Source organism: Ornithorhynchus anatinus, chromosome 3 (assembly GCF_004115215.2).
Source record: "Ornithorhynchus anatinus isolate Pmale09 chromosome 3, mOrnAna1.pri.v4, whole genome shotgun sequence".
NCBI lineage: Eukaryota > Metazoa > Chordata > Mammalia > Monotremata > Ornithorhynchidae > Ornithorhynchus > Ornithorhynchus anatinus.
The window spans coordinates 137,165,965-137,190,015 of NC_041730.1; the positions used below are offsets into that span (position 1 = coordinate 137,165,965).

Genomic DNA, 24,051 nt, shown 5'->3' on the forward strand with positions numbered 1-24,051 from the left:
TGTGCAGAACAGAGTACTAAGCATTTATAATAAGCAGGCTCATTCTCTGCCCACAACAAGCTTACATTCTAAAGCTTGGTGATGTTGATGATTCATTCATTCATATTCAGTCGTATTTATTGAGCGCTTACTGTGTGCAGAGCACTGTACTAAGCTCTTGAAAATTACAATTCAGCAACGGATACAATCCTTACCCAACATTGGGCTCACAGTCTAGAAGAGATAATAATGATGGCAGGTGTTTAAGAGCTTCCTACGTGCCAAGCACTGTTCTAAGCACTGGGGTACATACAAGATAATCAGGTTGTCCCACATGGGGCTCACAGTCTTCATCCCCATTTTAATAATAATAATGATGATGTTGGCATTTGTTAAGCGCTTACTAATAATAATGTTGGTATTTGTTAAGCACTTACTATGTGCAGGGCACTGTTCTAAGCGCTGGGGTAGACACAGGGGAATCAGGTTGTTCCACATGGGGCTCACAGTCTTAATCTCCATTTTACAGATGAGGTAACTGAGGCACAGAGAAGTTAAGTGACTCGCCCACAGTCACACAGCTGACAAGTGGCAGAGCCGGGATTCGAACTCATGACCTCTGACTCCAAAGCCCGTGCTCTTTCCACTGAGCCACGCTGCTTACTATGTGCAGAGCACTGTTCTAAGTGCTGGGGTAGATACAGGGTCATCAAGTTGTCCCACGTGAGACTCACAGTCTTAATCCCCATTTTACAGATGAGGGAACTGAGGCACAGAGAAGTGAAGTGACTTGCCCACAGTCACACAGCTGACAAGTGACAGAGCCGGGATTTGAACCGATGACCTCTGACTCCCAAGCCCAGGCTCTTTTCCACTGAGCCACGCTGCTTCCATAATAATAATGTTGGTATTTTGTAAGCCCTTACTATGTGCAGAGCACTGTCCTGAGCGCTGGGGGAGATACAAGGTCATCGGGTTGTCCCACATGAGGCTCCCAGTCTTCATCTCCATTTTCCAGATGAGGTCACTGAGGCCCAGAGAAGTGAAGTGACTCGTCCACAGTCACGCAGCTGACAAGTGGCAGAGCCGGGAATCGAACCCATGACCTCTGACTCCCAAGCCCGGGCTCTTGGGAGCACGTTGCTTCTCTACTTGTACTTTCTAATTGTACTTTCCAACTGCTTATGTGCCTCAGTTCTCTCATCTGTAAAATGGGGATTAAGACTGTGAGCCCCACGTAGGACAACCTGATTCCCCTTATGTCTACCCCAGCGCTTAAAACAGTGCTCGGCCCAAAGTAAGCGCTTAACAAATACCAACATTATTAGTACAGTGCTCTGCACACAGTAAGCCCTCAGTAAATACAGTTGCATGAATGAAACGGGGGACAGACATTAATATAAAATTACTTAACTCATCTCTAGACTCTAAGATCACTATGGGCTAGGTACGTGCCTGCCAATTCTGGGATTTTGTACTCTCCCAAGCATTTAGTGCAGTGCTCTGCACACAGTAAGCCCTCAACAAATACACTTGATTTACCGATTATTCAACGGCCTTATACTCTCCCCGACCTGTGACTTAGTCTCCTCCTCCAGATTGCAAACTCCTTGACGGCAGCGATCTCTTCTACCAATTCTGTAAGCCCAGGGAATGTGTCTGTTTACGGTAATATTGGACTCTCCCAAGCGATTAGTACAGTGCTCTGCACACAGTAAGCACCCAATAAATACAACTGACTGACTACTCTCACAAGCACTTGCCATAGCATTCTGCATACAGTAAGCGCTCAATAAATAACATCCTGTCTTCTGTTCCTACCTCTGAGGTTGACTAGCGTCCATCATCTAGCCTCCATTCCCTGTCCCACATGGGGCTCACAATCTTTACCTCCATTTTACAGATGAGAGAACTGAGGCCCAAAGAAGTGCAGTGACTTGCTCAAGGTCACACAGCAGACAAGTGACGGGGCCAGGATTGGAACCCAGGTCCTTCCGACTCCCAGGCCCGGGCTCTATCCACTAGGCGATAAGCTTGCTGTGGGCAGAGAACGTGTTGCCTAATTTCGTTGAATTCTATAAGCCGGTTGTGGGCAGGGAACATGTCTGTTAATTCTGTTGCATTGTCCTCTCCCGAAGGCTCAGTAAAGGGATCTGCAATGGAAAGCGCTTAAAAAATACAATCAATAGGTTGATTGATAGGAAGTAGATGTAGGCTCTCTGATGTCTTAAGAAAAAGAGTGAAAAAGGAAGATCAAAGAGAGAACAGAGAGAAAGATGGAGGGTTTTTTTTTTTTTTTCTGAATTCTTAAGTGTGTGTCAGAGTGGGAAGGTGACAATGAAAATATCAACCGCAGGAAAGGAAGGGGTTCTAAAGGATTAAGTGGTCACTGTTTGTGTCGGTCTACAATTCTGTGATCTTAGCCCAAGGAAACAACGTGGCTTAGTGGATAGAGCCCGGGCCTGGGAGTCAGAAAGATCTGGGTTTTAATCCCGGCTCCACCACGTGTCTGCTGTGTGACCTCGGGCAAGCCACTTCATTTCTCTGTGCCTCGGTTCCCTCATCTGTAAAATGGGAATTAAGATTGTGAGCCCCATGAGGGACGGGGACTGTGCCCAACCCTATTTGCCTATAAATGCCCCCAGAATTTAGAACAATAAGTGCTTAACAAATCCCACAAATACTATTATTATTATTTGGCACATAGCAATCAGTCATGGTATTTATTAAGTGCTCACTATGTTCAGAGCACAGTAGTAAATGTTTGAAAAAGTACAATGATAATAATAAAGTTAATAATAATGTTGGTATTTGTTAAGCTGGTATTAAGTTGGTATTTGTTACTATGTGCCGAGCACTGTTCTAAGCGCTGGGGTAGACACAGGGGAATCAGGTTGTCCCACGTGGGGCTCACAGTCTTCATCCCCATTTTACAGATGAGGGAACTGAGGCACAGAGAAGTTAAGTGACTCGCCCACAGTCACACAGCCGACGAGTGGCAGAGCTGGGATTCGAACTCATGAGCCCTGACTCCAAAGCCCATGATCTTTCCACTGAGCCACGCTGCTTCTCCAATATTCATTCATTCATTCAATAGTATTTATTGAGTGCTTACTATGTGCAGAGCACTGTACTAAGCGCTTGGGATGAACAAGTCGGCAACAGATAGAGACGGTCCCCGCCGTCTGACGGGCTCACGGTCCGATCGGGGGAGACGGACGAGGACGATGGCGATGAATAGAGTCGAGGGGAAGAACGTCTCGTAAAAACCGATGGCGACTGAATAGAATCGAGGCGATGTACATTTCATTAACAAAATAAATAGGGTAACGGAAATATATACAGTCGAGCGGACGAGTACGGTGCCGTGGGGATGGGAAGGGAGAGGGGGAGGAGCGGAGGGAAAGGGGGAAAAAGGGGGTTTAGCCGCGGAGAGGTAAAGGGGGGATGGCAGAGGGAGTAGAGGGAGAAGAGGAACTCGGTCTGGGAAGGCCTCTCGGAGGAGGTGAGTGTTAAGTAGGGTTTTGAAGAGGGAAAGAGAATCAGTTTGGCGGAGGTGAGGAGGGAGGGCGTTCCGGGACCGCGGGAGGATGTGGCCCGGGGGTCGACGGCGGGATGGGCGAGACCGAGGGACGGCGAGGAGGTGGGTGGCGGAGGAGAGGAGCGTGCGGGGTGGGCGGTAGAAAGAGAGAAGGGAGGAGAGGTAGGAAGGGGCGAGGTGACGGAGAGCCTCGAAGGCTAGAGTGAGGAGTTTTTCTTTGGAGCGGAGGTCGATAGGCAACCACTGGAGTTGTTTAAGAAGGGGATATCTATAACAAGCTTACTGTCTAGAGGGGGAGGCAGACATTAACATAAAGGTCTAAGTAATTCATAATATAGAATTTAAAGGGATGTATGTTAGTTCTATGAGGAGCACTTAATAAATACCCTAATAAATTGTGGCACTTTTTATCAACTGATCAATAGCATCTACTGATTAATAGCATCTATACTCCATACAGCACTTGGGAGGGTACAGATAAATTAGGAGAACAGAATCCATTAAAAGTAGATGTACTAAAATGGAAGTAGTAGAGAGTATAATAGAATTAGGAATCATTATATATATATATATATATATATAATGATACATATATATATATACTATATATATATAAATGAAATTATTTGATTAATGGTGGAGTCAATCATAGCCAATGTTGCTATGAGAAGCAACATGGCGTAGTGGATAGACCATAGGCATAGGAGTCAGAAGGTCATAGGTTCTAATCTGGATCTACCACTTGGTTGTGTGACCTTGGACGTGTCATTTTACTTCCCTGTGCCTCGGTTACCTCATCCGTAAAATGAGGATTGAGATTGTGAGCCTCACGTGGGACAGGGACTGTGTCCCACCCGATTTGCACGTATCTACCCCAGCACGTAGTACAGTGCCCGGCACATAGTAAGCACTTTACAAATACCGTTATTATCATTATCGTTATTATCATCATTAACATTAAAGTACTGCTTAGCCTGAAAATCTTAATTCTCCGGTACATTTGAAAATATATTTTTATATTTTTCTTATGTTCTCAAAATATGCACTTATAAAGAACAGCACTGGTGAGTTAAGAAAAAAATCATTTCCCACATTATTCTCAAGACGTTTGCGCATAGATAATCTGGGTTTGCACTAATTGAGCGCCAGATGTTTAAAACAAATCTATTCAATATCTTTCTCTAGGTGTCCGCGTTTTCCACATGGGAGAAAGAGTTACACAAAATTGTGTTTGACCCTCGCTATCTGCTTCTAAACTCTGATGAGAGAAAACAGGTGAGTTTTCAACGGTGCTCGAGAAAAGGTTCCCGATGAACATGGAAGAATGGCACCGAAGGCCAACCTCATTCTCATTTAGAGAAGCAGCGTGGCTCAGTGGAAGGAGTCCAGGCTTGGCAGTCAGAGGTCATGGGTTCTAAACCCGGTGCCGCCTCTTGTCGGCTGTGTGACTTTGGGCAGGTCACTTAACCTCTCTGTGTCTCAGTTACCTCAACTGTAAAATAGGTATCGAGACTGTGAGCCCCACGTGGGACAACCTGATCACCTTTATCTATCTCAGTGTTTAGAACAGTGCTTGGCACATAGTAAGCGCTTAACAAATACCAACATTATTAGTATTATTTAGAGAAGCAGTGTTACCTAATGGATAGTTCACAGGCCTGGGAGTCATAAAGTCCCGGGCTCTAACGTTGGCTCTGCAAATTGTCTGTTGTGTGACCTGGGGAGAAGCAGGGTGGCTCAGTGAAAAGAGCTTGGGCTTGGGAGTCATAGATCATGGGTTCGAATCCTGGCCCCGCCACTTGTCAGCTGTATGACCTTGGGCAAGTCACTTCATTTCTCTGTGCCTCAGTTAGCTCATCTGTAAAATGGGGATGAAGACTGTGAGCCCTGTGTGGGACAACCTCATTACCTTCTATCTACCCCGGCCCTTAGAAAGTGCTTGGCACATAGTAAGCGCTTAACAAATACCGACATTATTATTATTATTATTATTACTTGACTTTTCTCTGTCCCAGTTACTGCTTCTGTAAAATGGGGAGAAAGCCCCATATGGGATACGGATGGTGCTCAACCTGATTAGCTTGGCTATACCCCAGTGTTCCTTACAAGGCCTGATAAATAGGAAGTGCTTAACAAATACCAGAGAAAGTAAAGACCGCTCTGATCCTAAATATCACACTTTACGAAGGTTGACCCGATGGAGAAGGGCACAGTGATGCCCGTTGCCGTCCGAGTCTAAGAGAGATTCGGTTCCGTCACCAGAGACGGGACCCCACCGGCCCATTAGGTTGAGAGAGTGCGGATGGCTCAGTGCAAACCGTCGCTCCTGCTACAGCACAACTCCAGGACCCAGCTGGCAGGCAGCAGGACTCACCTTTCCCCTCTTCACCAAAAAGGAAGTAGGCAAGAAAATGTGCCCAACTATTTAGTCATGAACAAATTGTGCAAATGTGAAAGACATTGACGCTGAGAAAGAACCATCATCAGAAACATCTTCCGGCCAAAGAAAACTCCGTAATGACTAGACTGATTATAGTTTGAAGATGGGACAAGAATCACGTCTCGGCAGTTTTTTGTCCATCCTCCATCACAGTGATCAGGTCCCAGTTAGAGCTCAAAAAAAAAGTACCATTTGTGAAGATGAGGGGAAGTAAAATGTCAGTTATCAATAAAGCAGAGGAAAATTCTAACCCCTGACAACATTGAACTTATTCCACAATTCCACATTCGCCGACCCAGTCCTCTCGATTCTCCTCCTAGCTCTCTGGCCACTCATTTTATGTCTCTTTCTCAGGCTCCTCCTCTTCCTCCCATCCCCTAACTTTGAGGGTCCCTCAAGGTTCAGATCTGGGTCCTCTTTTATCCTCCATCTACACCCTCTTCCTTGGAGAATCCATTCTCTCACATGGCTTCAACTACCACCTCTACGCGGATGATTCCCAAATCTCCATCTCCAGCCCTGATCTCTCTCTCCCTTCTCTGCAGTCTCGTATTTCCTCCAGCCTCCAAGACATCTCTACTTGTTGTCAGCTCCAACTTAACTCGTCTAAAACAGAACTTCTCATCTTCCCACCCAAACGCTGTCCTCCCCGTGATTTTCCCCTCACTGTAGACGGCACCACCATCCTTCCCGTCTCACAGGCCCGTAACCTTGGCAATACCCTTGACTCCTCCCTCTCATTCAACCCACGCATTCAATCCATCGCTTAATCCCGTCATTTTGGCCTTCACAACATCGCTAAAATCTTCCCCTTCCTCTCCATCCGAACTGCTATCGTGTTAATCCAGTCACTTATCCTAACCCACCTTGATGACTGCATCGGCCTCCTTGCTGACCTCCCGGCCTTCTGTCTCTCCCCACTCCAATCCGTGCTTCATTCTGCTGCCTGGATCATTTTTCTACAAAAAACGTTCAGGCCATATATCCCTTCTCCTTAAGAACCTCCAGGGGTGGCTCGTCCACCTCTGCATCAAACAGAAGCTCCTCACTGTTGCTTTAAAGCCCTCCATCCCCTTGTCCCCTCCTCTGTTACTACAACCCAGCCTGCACACTTCACTCCTCCATTGCTTTCCCTGTATTTCAATCTCATCCACCTCACCCCTGACATCACACCCACGTTGGCCTGGAATGCCTCGCTCCTCATATCCAAAGGACAATTACTCTACCTGCCGTCCTTCAGAGCCTTATCGAAGGCCCATCTCCTCCAAGAGGCCTTCCCTGACTAAGCCCTCCTTTCCTCTTCTCCCACTTCCTTCTGCGTCCCCCTGACTTGTTCCCTTCAATCCCTTCTCCCCACCCCAGCCCCACTTACACACATATCTGTCATTTATTCATTTAAATTAACGTCTGTCTCCCCCCGCAGAGTGTTAGCTCATTATGGGCAGGGAATGTGTCTGTTTATTGGTATATCATCCTCTCTCAAGACCTTAGTACAATGCTCTGCACACAGTAAGCGATTAATAAATCTGAATGACTGATTAACAAGTTAAGGTCCAAGGTTCTGTAATGTACTAAGTCACTTAAGGTCCAAGGCACTGTACTAAGCGCTTGGGAGAGTTCAATATAAGAATAAACATACACATTCCCTGCCCCCAAAGAACTTAGAGTCCAGAGTGGCCTGAGGATCCTCCATCCCTCTCTTCTCATCACCACAAACTCCAATTTCCCCCACCCCCGGCTTCTCCTTAACCACTTGCAGTGCGAGTGTCAGGATTAATTAGATTCTGCTTGGAAAGTACAGGAGATAATGCTTCTAGGTCCGTTATTAATCATTTTTTAATTGACCCATTTTTTTTCCTACTAATTAGCGGAATGCCACTGTCCTGAAAGAGAAGGAAGCTGTTAGAAGTCTGATTATAAACAGGCCGTGAAAGACTCAGACTAAGAAGAAGCCGTCGAATGTCAATGTGCTTAAGCGATCAGCTTCCTTCTGTGCTTAATAAAGGCCCAACATTCAAGGAGTTGATCTGTGTGACCTTGAGCAAGTCACTTCACTTCTCTGGGCCTCAGTCGCCCCATCTGGAAAATGGGGATTAAGATTGGGAGCCCCACGTGGGACAGGGACTGTGTCCAACCCCATTATCTTGTATCTACCCCAGCAGTTAGAACAGTGCTCGCTCCCTTTATTCCCATTTCACAGATGAGATCATTGTGGCACAGCGAAGTTAAGTGACTAGCCTAAGGTCACAGAGCAGGTAAGTGGCAGATCCGGAATTAGAACCCAGATCCTTCTGACTCCCAGGCCTGTGCTCTAACCACTAGGCGATGTTGCTTTTCAGTGATTGATTGACTGATCGATTAATCCACCTGTTTATTTCTCTTTTACATTTTGAGGCCTATGTGGGTCATGGTTCTTCTTCTATCTGATTATCCTTTATCTGTTAGCACACATAGTCTAGTGCTTGGTACAAAGTAAATGCTTAATGAATGTCAGTATTACGATCGATAGCCATAATAATGATATTATTCAATCATATTTATTGAGCAATTCTTGTTTGCAGAGCACTGTACTAACTGCTCGAGAGAGGACAATATAACACTATAACAGACCCATTCGTTGTTTGCGATGAGCTTACAGTCTAGAAGGGGAGATAAACCTTAATATAAATAAATAAATTGTGAATAAATTGGGTACGTAAGTGCTGGAGGCTCAGAGGGTGAATAAAGGGAGCAAATCAAATTGCAAGGGTGACGCAGAAGGGAGTGGGAGAAGAGGAAAGGAGGGCTTAGTCAGGGAAGGCCTCTTGGAGGAGTTGGGCCTTCAAAAAGGCTTTGAAGGTGAGAACGATTGTCAGATAAAATTCATTTGTATTGCTGTCGATCTCCGCCCCCCCACCCCGCAGACTGTGAGCTTGTTGTGAGCAGGGAATGTGACTGTTTATTGTCTTACAGTACTTTCCCAAGCGCTTAGTACAGTGCTCTGCCCACAGTAAGCACTTAATAAATATGATTGAAGGTCATGATAATGAGAAATCCTCTGGTTGTAGCCCTCCCCTTTGCTAAGGGATAGAACCAATGACTGTGTGTGTGTTGGGGAGTCCGGGAGGAAGAGGACGGCAAAAGAGGTTTCTTGGAAAACCTGCCTCATGAGGATGTTCCCAGGATGATGGGGAAAATTGCTGGACCCTTGCAGGCAAAGAGAAGGCCAGGATTCTCTTTCCTTTCCTTCCTGGATTTAGCTAATCGGGGTCAATTCCTACCTGGGATTTTTTCCCGAGAATTTAGCACCCCGCTCTTCACCCAGTAAATGCTTAATAAATCCATTAAAACCCCATGGTTTACTGGATAGAGCCGAGGCTTAGGAATCAGAAGGAACTGGTTCGAATCCTCGCTCCTTCACATGTCTGCTGGGTACCTTAGGCAAGTCACTTCACTTCTCTATGCCTCAGTGACCTCATCTGTAAACTGGGGCTTAAGAATGTCAGCCCCACATGGGACAGGGACCATTTCCAACCCAATTTGCTGGTACTGGGCACGTAGCCCTGTACCTGGTACATAGTAGGCACTTATTAAATACTATCTTTATTATTATTATTATTATTATTCTCTGGACCTCATCTGTAAAATAAGGATTAAGACTGTGAGTCCCATGTGGGACAGAGACTGTGTCCAACCTTATTAACATGTTTACAACAGTGCTTGGCATACAGTAAGCACTTAACAAATACCTCAATTCTTATTGTTATTATTATTCTCTGGGCCTCAGTTCCCTCACCCGTGGAATGGGGATTAAGACTGCGAGCCCCATGTGGGACAGGGATTATGTCCAACCTCATTAACCTTTATCTACTCCAATGCTTACACCAGTGCTTGGCACATTGTAAGTGCTTAACAAGTGCCCTGATTATTATCATCATTACTATTACTAATATAGTTATTAGTTCTTTGCAAATTGGTGCCCCTCCGCAGACCTGCTCATTCATCACCCTCTGGATCCCAGTGAGAATCCGGTGAGCAGGGAGGGAGAGCATGGGAGTGACGCTCAGCAAGCCACCGGCACTAGAATCAACTCCTCTGAGCAGGTTCTTGGTCCCAAAGTATCCAGAGTGAGGGTCTTCTGTTGTTCTCGACAGGAGATTCCATCTCTAAATTAGAGGAATTTACGGCCTCCCTCTGGATTCCCAGCTCTTTTTGGACAAGGAACTTGTCCACCCACTCTGTTATACTCTACTCTCCCAACTGCTTATTACAGACCTCAGCATACTCTGAGGACTGTACCGATTTGTACATTCTGTTACCGATTGGAACATTCCAAGCGCTTAGTACAGTGCTCTGCACATAGTAAGCGCTCAATAAATACTATTGAATGAATACTCAGGAAACGCTCAGCAGTCAAGACATATGACTGATTGAAGATATAATTGATGTGCCTGAAGTGATTGACTTGTATCTGCCCCAGCGCTTAGCATAATGCTTGCACATGGTAAGCACTTAACAAATACCGTAATGATTTATAGCGTTAAGATGGTCAGAGAGAACAGTTAAGGGAGAAAAGCGGGAGAAAATGAAAGAAAGAAGAGGGCTTTGTGGAGCCAGAACGCTGAATTCTTTTCCTTCAGTCATATTTATTGAGCTCTTACTGTGTGCAAAGACCTGTCATTTGAACTCCTCCCACTAGCCCAAGCTGGGATTTAACCCAGATTTTGAACAGAGCACTGTTTTAATTATTGATGAAGCCAAGAGCCCATAAATGTACGATGTCACAACACAAGCCCAATTGTCATGATCTAATTACACGTACTTAGATCACCGACTTAGATTACCAGAAAATTTCTCATTTTTAGAGTATGGCGGAGTAGGGTTTTAATGTACGATGCATACTCCGGTCAGTTAACTGTTGGAATATTTGATTTAGAGTGCATTATAAAAACAAGTGTCTTTTAGCTATGTCTTCAATATGTCTTCAATTTTGCACGATAAATATTTAATCTTATTCATTTTTTCCTGTGCATGAATGTGACCCAAATCTAATGATCGATCAAGAGTGTTTCTCGAGCATTTCCTAAGAGCCCTACAGTCAAGTTAATAGACAAGATCTAGAATGGAGTTTACAATCTAGCATGATGTTAGACGTGAAACTAGAAGAATGGTCTAATCATTTTAAATGGAAATTGAGGTTTTTGTTTGCCTCAGGGAAGCAGAGTAAATTGCAAAAGAGTTGTTAGCATACAGTTATTTAAATGTATTTCGAAATACGAATGTATTTGGTAACAACCTTTACATGAGTATTATTAAATCATTTTCATATTTTATCGAATAAGTGTACAGTATTACAGAAAGATGCTGGGAGAAGGAAAATATTCTAGAATGCTTTGGGGAAAACTGAGGAAGCTATCAAAATTTTATTTATTTTTTCTTATACTTCATGTTTTGTTCTCATATTTCTTCTTAGGGAGTGTCTCAGATGGTGATTTGGTATATGCTGGTTGTATAGAATTTTAGGAATTGTGAGATTTTAAATGGTCTAGTGGTCTTTCAGAATGTATGGAGAACATACAAAATTAGCTGTCTATATTTGGGATATGGGTCAAGGGAGAGGGATAGAATCCATCAATCAGTGGTATCTATTGAGCACTTACTGTGTGCAGAGCACTCTCCTAAGCACTTGGGAGAGTCCTATACAACAGAGTTGGTAGAACTCGTTCCCTGCCCACAGTGAGCTTACAGTCTAGATGGAAAAATTACAGTCTAGGCAGAAGAAATTGCCATGCTTTTTTTTCCTCAGAAATATCAGGTATTTCTCTCTTCACAGATAGACCATGCCCATGATGCTATCAAATAATAATAATAATAATGTTGGTATTTGTAAAGCACTTACTATGTGCAGAGCACTGTTCTAAGCGCTGGGGCAGATACAGGGTCATCAGGTTGTCCCACATGAGGCTCACAGTTAATCCCCATTTTACAGATGAGGTCAGTGAGGCACCGAGAAGTGAAGTAACTTGCCCACAGTCACACAGCTGTTCAGGGGCGGAGCTGGGATTCAAACCCATGACCTCTGACTCCCAAGCCCGAGCTCTTTCCACTGAGCCACGCGAAACCCCTTCTCCTAGAGGCATTATCCGACCTCAACTTCAGTGACACTGTCCTCTCCTGGTTCTCTCTGGCCGCTCGTTCTCAGTCTCCTTCGTCGACTCCTCCTGTGCCTCCCACTCCCTCACTGTGGGGGTCCCTCAAGGTTCAGTTCTGGGTCCCCTTCTGTTCTCCATCTACACCGATTCCCTGGGAGAACTCATTTGCTTACATGAATTCAAATATCACCTCTATGCAGATGATTCCCAAATTCAACTCAGTCGTACTTACCGAGCACTTACTGTGTGCAGAGCGCCCTACTAGGTGCTTGGAAAGTACAATACGGCAATGAAAAGAGACAATCTCTGCCCCCACCAGGCTTACAGTCTAGAGTGGGGTGGGGGGAGACATCAATTCAAGTAAACAGGGATCAATATAAATTAATAGAATTATAGATTTATAAATATATAAATGTGCTGCGGGGCTCAGAGGGGAAGAGCAAAGGGAGTGAGTCGAGGTGATGCGGGAGGGACGGGGAGCCGAGGAAAAGGGGGCTTAGTCTGGGAAAGCCAGTTGGAGGAAGTGCTCCTTCAGTAGGGCTTCGAAGGCAGGAAGACTGAGTGTTTGGCAGATTAGAGGAGGGAGGGCATTCCAGTCCAGAGGTAGGACGTGGGCCAGGTGAGACAGGTGAGATGGAGGCCCAGTGAGAAGGTCAGCAGCTTCAGAGGAGTGGAGTGTGTGGGATGGGATAAAGAAGTAGAGAAGTGAGGTGAGGTAGGAGGGAGCAAGGTGGTAGACAGCTTTAAAGCCAGTAGTGAGGATTTTTTTTTCGGTACGGAGGTTGATAGGCAACCACTGGAGATTTTTAAGGAGGGGGGTGACATGCCCTGAATGTTTCTGTAGAAAGATAATCTGGGCAGATGAGTGAAGTGTAGACTGAAGTGGGGAGGGGCAGGAGGTTGAGAGTCAGAAAGGAGGCTGTTGCAGTCATCCAGTCAGGATTGGATGAGTGACTGTACTAACGTGGTGGTGGTTTGGAGGCAGAGGAAAGGGCAGATCTTGGCGATGTTGTGAAGGTGAGACCACATCTACCTCTTTGGTCCCAAACTCTCACCCCTCTCTGCAGTTTCACATTTCCTCCTGCCTTTAAGACATCTCTACTTGGGTATCCAGCCATCTCCTCAAACTTAACAGGTCAAAACCAGAACTCCTTATCTTATCTCCTTATCTCCCACTTCCTGCCTCAGGCCTGGAAGGCCCTCCCTCCTCTTATAATAATAATAATAATAATAATGTTAGTATTTGTTAAGTGCCTGCTATGTGCCGAGCACTGTTCCAAGAGTTGGGGTAGATACAGGGTGATCAGGTTGTCCCACATGAGGCTCACAGTCTTCATCCCCATTTTACAGATGAGGTAAAATCTCATCTTCTCTGAGGCACCGAGAAGTTACGTGACTTGCCCAAAGTCACAAAGCTAACAGGTGGCAGAGCCGGGATTGAAACCCGTGACCCCAGAGCCCCTGCTCTTTCCACTGAGCCATGCTGCTTCTCTCTCAGATAGACAATAACTCTCCCCTACTTCAAAGCCTTTCTGAAGGCCTATCTCCTCCAAGAGGCCTTCCCTGCGCCCTCTTTTCCTTTTCTCCCACTCCCTTCTGCTTCTCCCTGACTTGCTCCCTTTATTCATCCCCCCTCCCTGTCCCACAGGACCTATGACCATATCTGTCATTTATTTATTTATAGAGTCTCTCCCTCTAGACTGTAAGCTCATGGTGGTTAGGGAATGTGTCTGTTATATCGTTCTCTCCCAAGTGCTTTGTAAGGTGCTTTACACTCAATAAGCACTAAGTAAATACAATTGATCGATTGATAATTACAGAAACCATAACATAGTATTTGTATGGTATTCAATGGGCACGTACTATGTGCCAGGCACTGAACTAAGCACTGGGGTAGAGACAGGGTAGTCAGTTTGCACGTACTATGTGCCAGGCACTGAACTAAGCACTGGGGCAGAGACAGGGTAGTCAGTTTGGATATAGTCCATGTCCGACATGGGGCTCACAGTTTATATCCCCATTTGACAGATGAGGGAACTGAGGGTCAGAGAAGTGAAGTGACCTACCCTATTCATTTTGTTAATGAAATGTACATGGCCTTGATTCTATTTAGTTGCCATTGTTTTCGTGACGTTCTTCCCCTTGACTCTATTTATTGCCATCGTTCTCGTCTGCCCGTCTCCCCCGATTAGACCGTAAGCCCGTCAGACGGCAGGGACCGTCTCTATCTGTTGCCGACTTGTTCATTCCAAGCGCTTAGTACAGTGCTCTGCACATAGTAAGCGCTCAATAAATACTATTGAATGAATGAACCTACCCAAGGTCGCACAGCAGACAAGTGGCAGAGCCGGGATTAGGACCCCTGACTTTCTGACTCCCAGGTCCAAGTTCTATCCACTCTGCCACTCTGCTGCAGGTCATCTCAATGCTTTTTCCACAGAGGATTTTCTGGAGAGACTTTTCTTGGAGTACTCTATTTTATCTTGGCTGTTCTCACGAACAACAAAGTTCCGGAACGTTTCAGTCTCCGAGCATCTAAGCTCTACCCATCTTAACAGGGATTTGCTGGGTGGGACATGTGAAGAGAATAAATGACAGTGGGAGACACTAACGGCTGCTGTGCGGAGAGCTGAAATTGGGAAATCGAAAACAAGGAGTGATTTACGTATATATCTATAATTCTATTTATCTATATTGATGGTATTGATGCCTGTCTACTTGTTTTGTTTTGTTGTCTGTCTCCCCCTTCTAAACTGTGAGCCCAATGTTGGGTAGGAATTGTCTCTGTTGCCGAACTGTACTTTGCAAGCGCTTAGTACAGTGTTCTGCACCCAGTTAGCATTCAGTAAACACGATTGAATGAATGGATGGATGAATGAATGAATGAATGAATGAATAAGGTAGTATTGTACAATACCACAGTAAACAGACACATTCCCTGCCCACAGGGAGCTTATGTTCAAGAGGGGTAAAGCAGACATCAATACAAATAAATAATTGACGGATATGGACGTAAACGGTGTGGGGTTGGGACGGGGGATGAATTAAGGGAGAAAATTGAGAAGCAGCGTGGCACAGTGGAAAGAGCACGGGCTTTGGAGTCAGGGCTCATGAGTTCGAATCCCAGCTCTGCCACTTGTCAGCTGTGTGACTGTGGGCAAGTCACTTAACTTCTCTGTGCCTCAGTTCCCTCATCTGTAAAATGGGGATTAAGACTGTGAGCCCCACGTGGGACAACCTGATTCCCCTGTGTCTACCCCAGCGCTTAGAACAGTGCTCTGCACATAGTAAGCGCTTAACAAATACAAAGTCAGGGTAACAGAAGGGAGTGGGAGAAGAGGAGAAGAGCGCTTAGTCACGGAAGGCCTCTTGGAGGAGATGGGCCTTCAAGAGAGCTGAATGCAGCTTCCACATTGACCTTTTCAGCCACACGAGCCCTCCTAGATAAATTTCATCATCAGGCATGTCTTCTTCGACAACAGAGGACAACTACATACATCAGTCTACATTATTTTTGTTTATCATCTTGAAGGCAGATATGAAATTTGAAAATTTCATACTCACAGATGCTAGGACTAGATTAGTGTTTCTGGAAGGAAGTTGGGAACCCAGCAAAAGTCCCAAACAGAATCATCCGTTAATGTTGGCGAGGGACAGTTGGATACACGGCTTTGGATCTGGGGATATCTAGAAGCAGCGGTGAGTGAAGAAGCAATCCCATTTTTCTTGTACTTTCCTTCGTTTCTGTCAGTTTTTCATGCTATTGTTGTCTGGGCTCTTGACTGCTGTAGGGAACCGACGCGATGTTTTAAATGCTGTAAATCGATTTTATTGTGAAACGGACAAAATGATGAAAGTTGACAAGCCCAGAACAATTTCTTACAAAAAGACTATGGATTTTGTTGCATTCTAAGGTTAATACGGGTGCTATGCGGGTATTCTTTTCGGAGAGCATTTGAGTATTCAAGTATCTAGTCCCCGAAACTAGAAATTTGAAACTACCCTTAAAACTAGATTAACTGTTTCACATTCTGTAGGAACCTTGGTTAAATATCAGAGCATTGGCCTTGGCTAAGTGCAAAATTGGTCCAAACCAGGCTTGGGATGCGGCTCGGGGTTAAGTCGAGCTCTCGAGAATGATCATAAATAATGCAAAATTCTCGTCTTTGGGTTTCTTCGAAGGTTTTTGAACAGTTTGTCAAGACAAGAATAAAAGAAGAATACAAAGAGAAAAAAGGAAAGTTTCTGCTAGCCAAAGAAGAATTCAAAAAACTTCTAGAGGAATCCAAATTGTCACCCAGGTAGGTGGGTGATATGTGAAGTTGGCCTCCTAGGTGGGGTTTGGATGCTTTCACTGGCATTTAGTGAAATGCTAAAGGCATCTGAGTGGTATTTTCAAGACAAAATTTGGAATTTAATGAAATTTAAATTGGCAAGAAGAAAACTTGGAGGGGAAATGCCATTCCAGTCCCTTCCCTCTGATAACTACCCAACTCTTTTCATTTTGGGGACTTTCTATTTCACGATAAATTTGGATTAGAGGAAGAAATGGGAATCCCATCTATAAAATGGGAATCTCAACTATAAAAGAGGAATTGAGACTGTGAGCCCCATGTGGGATAGGGACTATGTCTAACCCTACTTGCTTGTACCCATCCCATTGTTTAGTACAGTGTCTGGCACATAGTAAGTGCTTAATAAATACCATTATCATTATTATTACTAGGGATTAGAATGAATTGAAAATCATTTTTCCTAGCTTGCATTTTTTCAGAATGCAAGTGTAAATTAAAAAAAATTAAATGGTGGTATTTGTTAAGCCCTTACTATGTGCAAAGCACTGTTCTAAGCGCTGGGGGATACGAGGTGATCAGGTTGTCCCACGTGGGGCTCACAGTTTTAATCCCCATTTTATAGTTGAGGTAACTGAGGCACAGAGAAGTGAAGTGACTTGCCCAAAGTCACACAGCTGGCAAGCGGTGGAGCTGGGATTAGCACCCACGACCTCTGACCCCCAAGCCCGGGCTCTTTCCACTGAACCACGCTGCTTCTCATTCATAGAGTAACTATGATAAGCTCTCATAAGCAGTTATCGTCAGAAGCAGCATGGCTTAGTGGAAACAGCACGTGTCTGGGAGTCAGGAGGACCTGGGTTCTAATCCTGGCTCCACCACTTTTTCTGCTCTGTGATCTTGGGCAATTCACTTCCCTTTTCTATGCTGCAGTTACCTCATCTGTAAAACGGGGGTTGAGAAAGTGAGGCCCGTGTGGGACACGGATGGTGTCCGACCTGATTAGCTTGTGTCTACTCCAGCACTTAGTTTAGTGTCTGGCACATGGTAAGCACTTAACAACTTAACAACCACAATTCAAAAGATTCCCCATCCACTAACATAGCCTAGGATGGGTGATTGACAGTGCTCTATTGCATCCATCCCGGAATGGACCTCGTGCGTGGACATTAGTCAAGATTAGAAAATGCTTCTTCCATGAATATGAGAGACCATCTCCATTAACACTCCCAATGGGACGTTGGCAGAGAGGTTGGGAAAATCAAATGTTCCTTGAGGGAGGAAATAACGATGGTAACTAACCTGCCAAAGCACCATCGCACCAGCGCCGATCCTGAAAAACGGTTCCATCTAATGGGGAAGGGAAACCGAGGATAGGAGCTAATTGGTCATCCGCACTTTCCCTTTCCAGAACAACCTTTAAAGAGTTTGCGGAGAAATACGGCCGAGATCAGAGATTTCGGCTGCTACAAAAGAAGAAGGACCAAGAGCACTTTTTCAACCAGTTCATGCACAGTCTCAAAAGGAGGGACAAGGAAAACAGAATCAGACTAAGAAAAATGAGATAAGAATTTAGGAGCGCCGCAATAAGGTTACGTCTGCACCGTGACTGCCAGAGGAACCGAAACGAAAGCTTTTCGGGTGGTTATTTTCATCGTCAAAGATACGATGACGAAGAACGAACGGGCATCGAGGCGTTGGATGTTATCGAATGGGCTCGCTTTTCGCCAATTAAGTCTGTGACGGTCGCTCCATGGGATTCTGTGATACACAGCGTTCTCAGAGGATTTACGTTTCATATTGAAGCTCCCTTTTGTACGACGTTCCCAGTTTGCCGTATTTCTGATTGCCATGATGCGTCAATCCCTCGATTGTTTTAATTATGCAAATCCCCTGTAATATACCCCCGAATTATAAACCCAACACCGGTTTGTAGCGGAACAGAGACCGACGCCATCTCTATCCATTTCGGCACGTTTGCATCCCTGAAGTAAACTATTCGAAACTCTGGGGAGAAATGTAGTGCAGTAACATCGATTCCTTGAAAGAACAGTCGTTGTGAGAAGACCATTACTCCGCCCTCCATAGGTGTACCTGTAGTTTTCTCTGGGTGTCGTGATAGGGTGTTAATTGTCAACCATAGTGAAGAATGTGAAAATCTTGACACGTTATTCCATTCTCTTGGAAGCTTCCGATATTCTGAAAGCGATTCGTGACAAACGATGGGTCTTTTGGGCTCTGAGTGAGGAGGATACTTGCCCATAAGAGTTCCTGGAAAAGAAAAAGAAAGTTAGTTTGTAAAAAGTGTCCTCTTAATATATGAGTTCTTTTTATCGTATGCCAAGTTTGCATGAGATTTTGCTCATCATCTTTGTATAAATAAATATTTTAACTTTTTTTTAATTAATAAATATTTTAGATCGGAGTCTTTCTTCCTGATTGGTTCTTTTATGTAAGCTTAGAGAGTCAAATAATAATAATGGTATCGTGGCTCAGTGGAAAGAGCACGGGCTTTGGAGTCAGGGCTCATGAGTTCGAATCCCAGCTCTGCCACTCGTCGGCTGTGTGACTGTGGGCAAGTCACTTCACTTCTCTGTGCCTCAGTTCCCTCATCTGTAAAATGGGGATTAAGACTGTGAGCCCCACGTGGGACAACCTGATTCCCCTATGTCTACCCCAGCGCTTAGAACAGTGCTCGGCACATAGTAAGCGCTTAACAAATACCAACATTATTATTATTATTAAGTACTGTTCTAAGTGTTGGGGGTGGGGATACAAGGTAATCAGGTTGTCCCACGTGGGGTTCACAGTCTTAATCCCCATTTTACAGATGAGGTCAGTGAAGCACAGAGAAGTCAAATGACTTGCCCAAAGTCACACAGCTGAAAAGTGGCCGAGCCAGGATTAGAATCCACATCCTTTGACTCCCAAGCCTGGAATTTTTCCACGAAGACATGCTGCTTTTACTGTGAGAGGAAAGGAATAGGAGTTGGGTCCAGTGCACTCTAATGGGACAATCCAAGAGTGGTATTTACTGAGTGCCTAATTTTTTATGGTGTATAAGTGCTTACTGTGAGCCAGCCACTGTTCTGGGCCCTGGGGTAGACACAACATAATCAGGTTGGAGGCAGTCCCTGTCCCACATGGGGCTCACAGCTTTAATCTCCATTTTACAGTTGAGGTAACCGAGGCACAGAGAAGTTAAGTGACTTGTCCAAGGTCACACAGCAGACAAGCGGTAGAGCCTACACTAGAATCCAGGTCCTCCTGATTCCCAGGCCTGGGCTCTATCCACTAGGCAACACTGCTTCTCTTCTCACTGTGCTCAGTACTCTTAGAAGCAGCGTGGCTCAGTGGAAAGACCACGGGCTTGGGAGTCAGAGGTCATGGGTTCTAATCCCGGCTCCTCCGCTTGTCTGTTGTGTGACCTTGGGCAAGTCACTTCACTTCTCTGTGCCTCGGTTACCTCATCTGTCAAATGGAGATTAAGACTGTGCGCCCCACGTGGCGCAACCTGATTACCTTGTATCTACCCCAGCGCTTAGAACAGTGCTTTGCGCATAGTAAGCGCTTAACAAATACCGTCATTATTATTAACTAAACTCTTGAGGGAGTACAATGCGTGAGAGTTGGTAGGCATGTTGACTGCTCACAGCGAGCTCCCGGTTGAGACGGGGAGAGGTGTTTGGTATGGTACAACTTCCAAGTCGTTCTTACAAGTGCCAAGGAACTTCCCTCGCCCACGAGAGGATTCGGGTTAGGACTCAAATCTAAAATGGTCCAGAGAAGAGGAAAATCCACAACAAACGATGTTCTCTAAATATTTCCTTACGGGGAAATCCAAGTCCTAAAAGATTTATTTGACGGAGCAACCTTGTGGCGTAATGGAATGAATACAGGACTGGGAGTGAGAGAACCCGTGTTCTAATTCTGCCTCTGCCAATTTACTGCTTTGTGACCTTGGGCAATTCTCTTAACTTCTCTGTGCCTCGGTGTCCTCAACTGAAAAATGGGGATGAACCACCTGCTCTCCTTCATAGTTGGAGAACTATGTAGTACAAGAAGTGTGTCCAACCTGATTACCTGGTATCTACCCTAGTTCTTAGAACAGCGCTTGACACACAATGATTGCTTAACAAATGTAACAATAATAATAATGATTATGGCAAAAGTGTTGCTTTTTTAGGTCAAATATGCTTCTTTTGCATTATCACAGATTGTCAAATAATGATCTAGTAGGTAATGAGAACATTTCTACTACTATTTCTACTGTTACTAACGGTTTTTATTAAGTATTTACAGTGTGTCAAGCACAGTGCTAAGCTCTGAACTCCATGTGAGACAGGGATTTTCTGTGATCTGTTCATATTCTATCTATTCCAGTGGTTAATACAGTGCTTAGCATTAGTAAACATTCAAGAAATACCCTTATTATTAATTAGATCAGAAATAAGTCTATCCCCTCATGAGACTCTTTGTCTAAGAGTGAGGGAAATCAGGTACTTCATCCCCATTTTTCAAATGTGGAAACAGAATCCCAGTGACTTGCCCAAGGTCACACAATAGGGACCAGGCCCCGATTTTCCTAACAGTCTGTATTCTTTCCTCTAGAGAAGCAGCATGGCCTAACAGAAAAGGACACAGGCCTGGGAGTCAGAGGACCCGGGTTCTAATCCCGGCTCTGTCGCCTGTCTGCTGTGTGTGACCTTGGGCAAATCACTTCTCTCTGACCCAGTAACCCCATCTGTAAAGTGAGGATTAAATCCTTCTCCCTCTCACTTAGACTTTGAACCCCATGTGGAACAGGGACTGAGTCCTACCTGACTAACTCTTATTTGCCCCAGAACTTAGAACAGTGCTCGACTCCTAGTAAGCAGGTAAGAAGGACCATCATCATCATCGTCATCATAATGATGGTATTTGTTAAATGCTTACTATGTGCCAAGCTCTGTTCTAAGCACTGGAGTAGATGCAAGGTGATCAGGTTGTCCCATGTTGGTCTCACAGTCTTCATCCCCATTTTACAGATGAGGTAACTGAGGCACAGAGAAGTGAAGTGACTTGTCCAAAGTCGCATAGCTAACAAATGGTGGAGCAGGATTCAAATCCATGACCTGTGATTCCCAAGCCCGTGCACTATCACTCAGCCGCTCTGCTGTTAGCCTCCTCACAGGGCCTCGTTCTCGCCTGTCCCGCCGTCGACCCCTGGCCCACATCCTGCCTCTGACGTGGAACGCCCTCCCTCCTCACAGCCGCCAAACTAGCTCTCTTCCCCCCTTCAAAGCCCTACTGAGTGCTCACCTCCTCCAGGAGGCCTTCCCACACTGAGCCCCCCCTTTTCCTCTGCTCCTCCTCCCCTCCCCATCGCTCCCGACTCCCTCCCTCTGCTCTACGCCCTTCCCCGCCCTACAACACTTGTGTATCTATGTACATATTTATTATTCTATTTTATTAATAATGTGTATGTATCTATAATTCTATTTATCTATATCGGTGCTATTGATGCCTGCCTACTTGTTTTGTTTTGAGGTCTGTCTCCCCCTTCTCGACTGTGAGCCCATTGTTGGGCAGGGATGGTCTCTGTTGCCGAATTGTACATTCCAAGCGCTTAGCGCAGTGCTTTGCACACAGTAAGCGCTCAATAAACATGATCGAATGAATGAATGAATGAATGTCCACTATGCTGCTTCCCAAGCGGCATCCTCCACTCACCATGCTTTTAATTCAATCCACTGTCCGTTGGGAGTTTTGTCTCGTCTTATGCCGTCGAGTCGTAGCAACACCATGGACCCATCTCTCCCAAAAGGCCCCACTCTCCATCTGCCACCCTTCTGGTAGTGGATCCACAGAGTTTTTCTGGGAAAAATCCGGCAGTGGTTTTCCATCGCCTCCTTTGACGCACTGTACAGATGAAGTAACTGAGGCCCAGAGAAGTGAAGTGACTTGCCCGAGTTCACACAGCAGAGCCGGGATTAACAAAAATGATAATCATGGTATTTGCTAAGGGCTTATTATGAGTCAGGCAAGATTAGAACCCAGGTCCTCCGACTCCCAGGCCTGGGCTCTTTTCTGCTCGGCCCTGCAATTTCCCAGATTATAGTGGCAAGATGTTAAGTATCTACACAATATTAAATATCAAGATATTAAAATAAATACCAGAACGGGAGAAAAATGCTAAGAGTGGGATGAATATCAAGTGCTTAAAGGGAACAACTCTATTTGCAGAAGCCAAAAATACAAATGAAGGTCGGCCTCATAGTGGATGGTCAGGATAAGGAACAGATCAAAAAAAAAAAAAATTAAAGACCACTTTAATTGCTAATGTTTAAGGAGGATGTTATTATATGCAGTAGGTATCGTCTCCAGAGCCCGGTTTGATATTCAGCACAAATTGATAACTGATTAACTTGGGCTTCAGTGAGAGATGAAAGACAGTTGGAAGCAGAAAGGAGCATGACCTTGTGGCATGAGAATGGGCTTGGGAGTCAGAGGACATGGGTTCTAATCCCAGCTCCACTACTCTTGAGCTGAGTGACCTTGGCAAGTCATTTCACTTCTGTGTGCCTCAGTTACCTACGGGAATTAAAACAGTGAACCCCAAGTGGGACATAGACTAGGCCCAACCTGATTACCTAGTATCTAGCCCAGCGCTTACAACAGTAAGCACTCAACAAATGCCATTACTATTACTTTTTTTTTTACTCAATTTCCAAATACTTGAAATTGTGATAAGATCATCATTTGGGGATTTGTAGATTCTGTTCTCCACCCTCCTCCCTCCCAGTCCTGGTTTCCACAGACCCAGGGTGTCTGCAGACTGAGGGTGTCCCTGGGGGGGGGGGGGTCCCGGGACCGACCCCAGCCTCCGCGACGCACCCCTTGGACTCCAGAGGGGACTACAAGCTGTCAAGGCCACGGTGAAGAGACTCTCCTAGTCCTGGAAAGGTCTTCGTCACGGGCAGGTCACAGGCCGTTCAGCTGGCTGACCCGCCTCGCTCATCGTGGACGGGGGATGTGTCCGTTTATCATTCAATTGTCCTCTCCCAGGCGCTTAGGTCAGTGCTCTATACACAGTAAGAGCCCGGTAAATACGACTGACCGAGTCTTCCCCGGCACAGCCCCTTCGCTCGGAAGGTCCGGCGACGTTGTGGTCTAAGGTTTGTCGAGACGGGATGGGGAGATTCTATACGGCGCCACTGAATGGCATCATAATGAAGGATTAAGCTTCATTAATATGCCATGGAATAAATCGCTTTTTCTACAGAGCGCTGCAGTCCACATCTCCCCGCTCCTCCAGAACGTCCGGTGGTCGCCCATCCTCCTCCTCATCGAACAGAAACGCCTCACCGTTGGCTTTAAGGCCGTCCATCCCCTCGCGCCCTCCTACCTCACCCGGCTACTCTCCAACTCCAACCCAGCCCGCACACTCCGCTCCTCTAACGCCAACCTTCCCACCGGGCCTCCATCTCCCAGACTAAGCCCCCCTTTCCTCTTCTCCCCTCCCTTCTGTGTCACCCTTGTACTTCCATTTGATTAGATAAGCAGCGTGGCTCAGTGGGAAGAGCCCGGGCCTGGGAGTCAGAGGTCATGGGTTCAAATCCCGTCTCGGCCACTTGTCAGCTATGTGACTTTGAGCAAGTCACTTAACTTCTCTGTGCCTCAGTTACC

At 45.5% G+C, this 24,051-nt stretch overlaps 1 protein-coding gene across 2 annotated transcripts in view; it reads left to right on the top strand.

The window, feature by feature from the left end:
• The window catches only part of TCERG1L (transcription elongation regulator 1 like), a 268,833-nt gene extending 250,019 nt beyond the window's left edge, over window positions 1-18,814 (top strand). For both annotated transcript variants that reach the window (XM_029059313.2, XM_029059314.2), the window contains exons 11-13: window positions 4,706-4,795; window positions 16,274-16,392; window positions 17,795-18,814. In XM_029059313.2, the coding sequence (XP_028915146.1) occupies window positions 4,706-4,795; window positions 16,274-16,392; window positions 17,795-17,951 (366 nt within the window). In that variant the 3' untranslated portion in view covers window positions 17,952-18,814. The remainder of the gene's footprint in view (window positions 1-4,705; window positions 4,796-16,273; window positions 16,393-17,794) is intronic.
• Window positions 18,815-24,051: the final 5,237 nt, after the last annotated feature.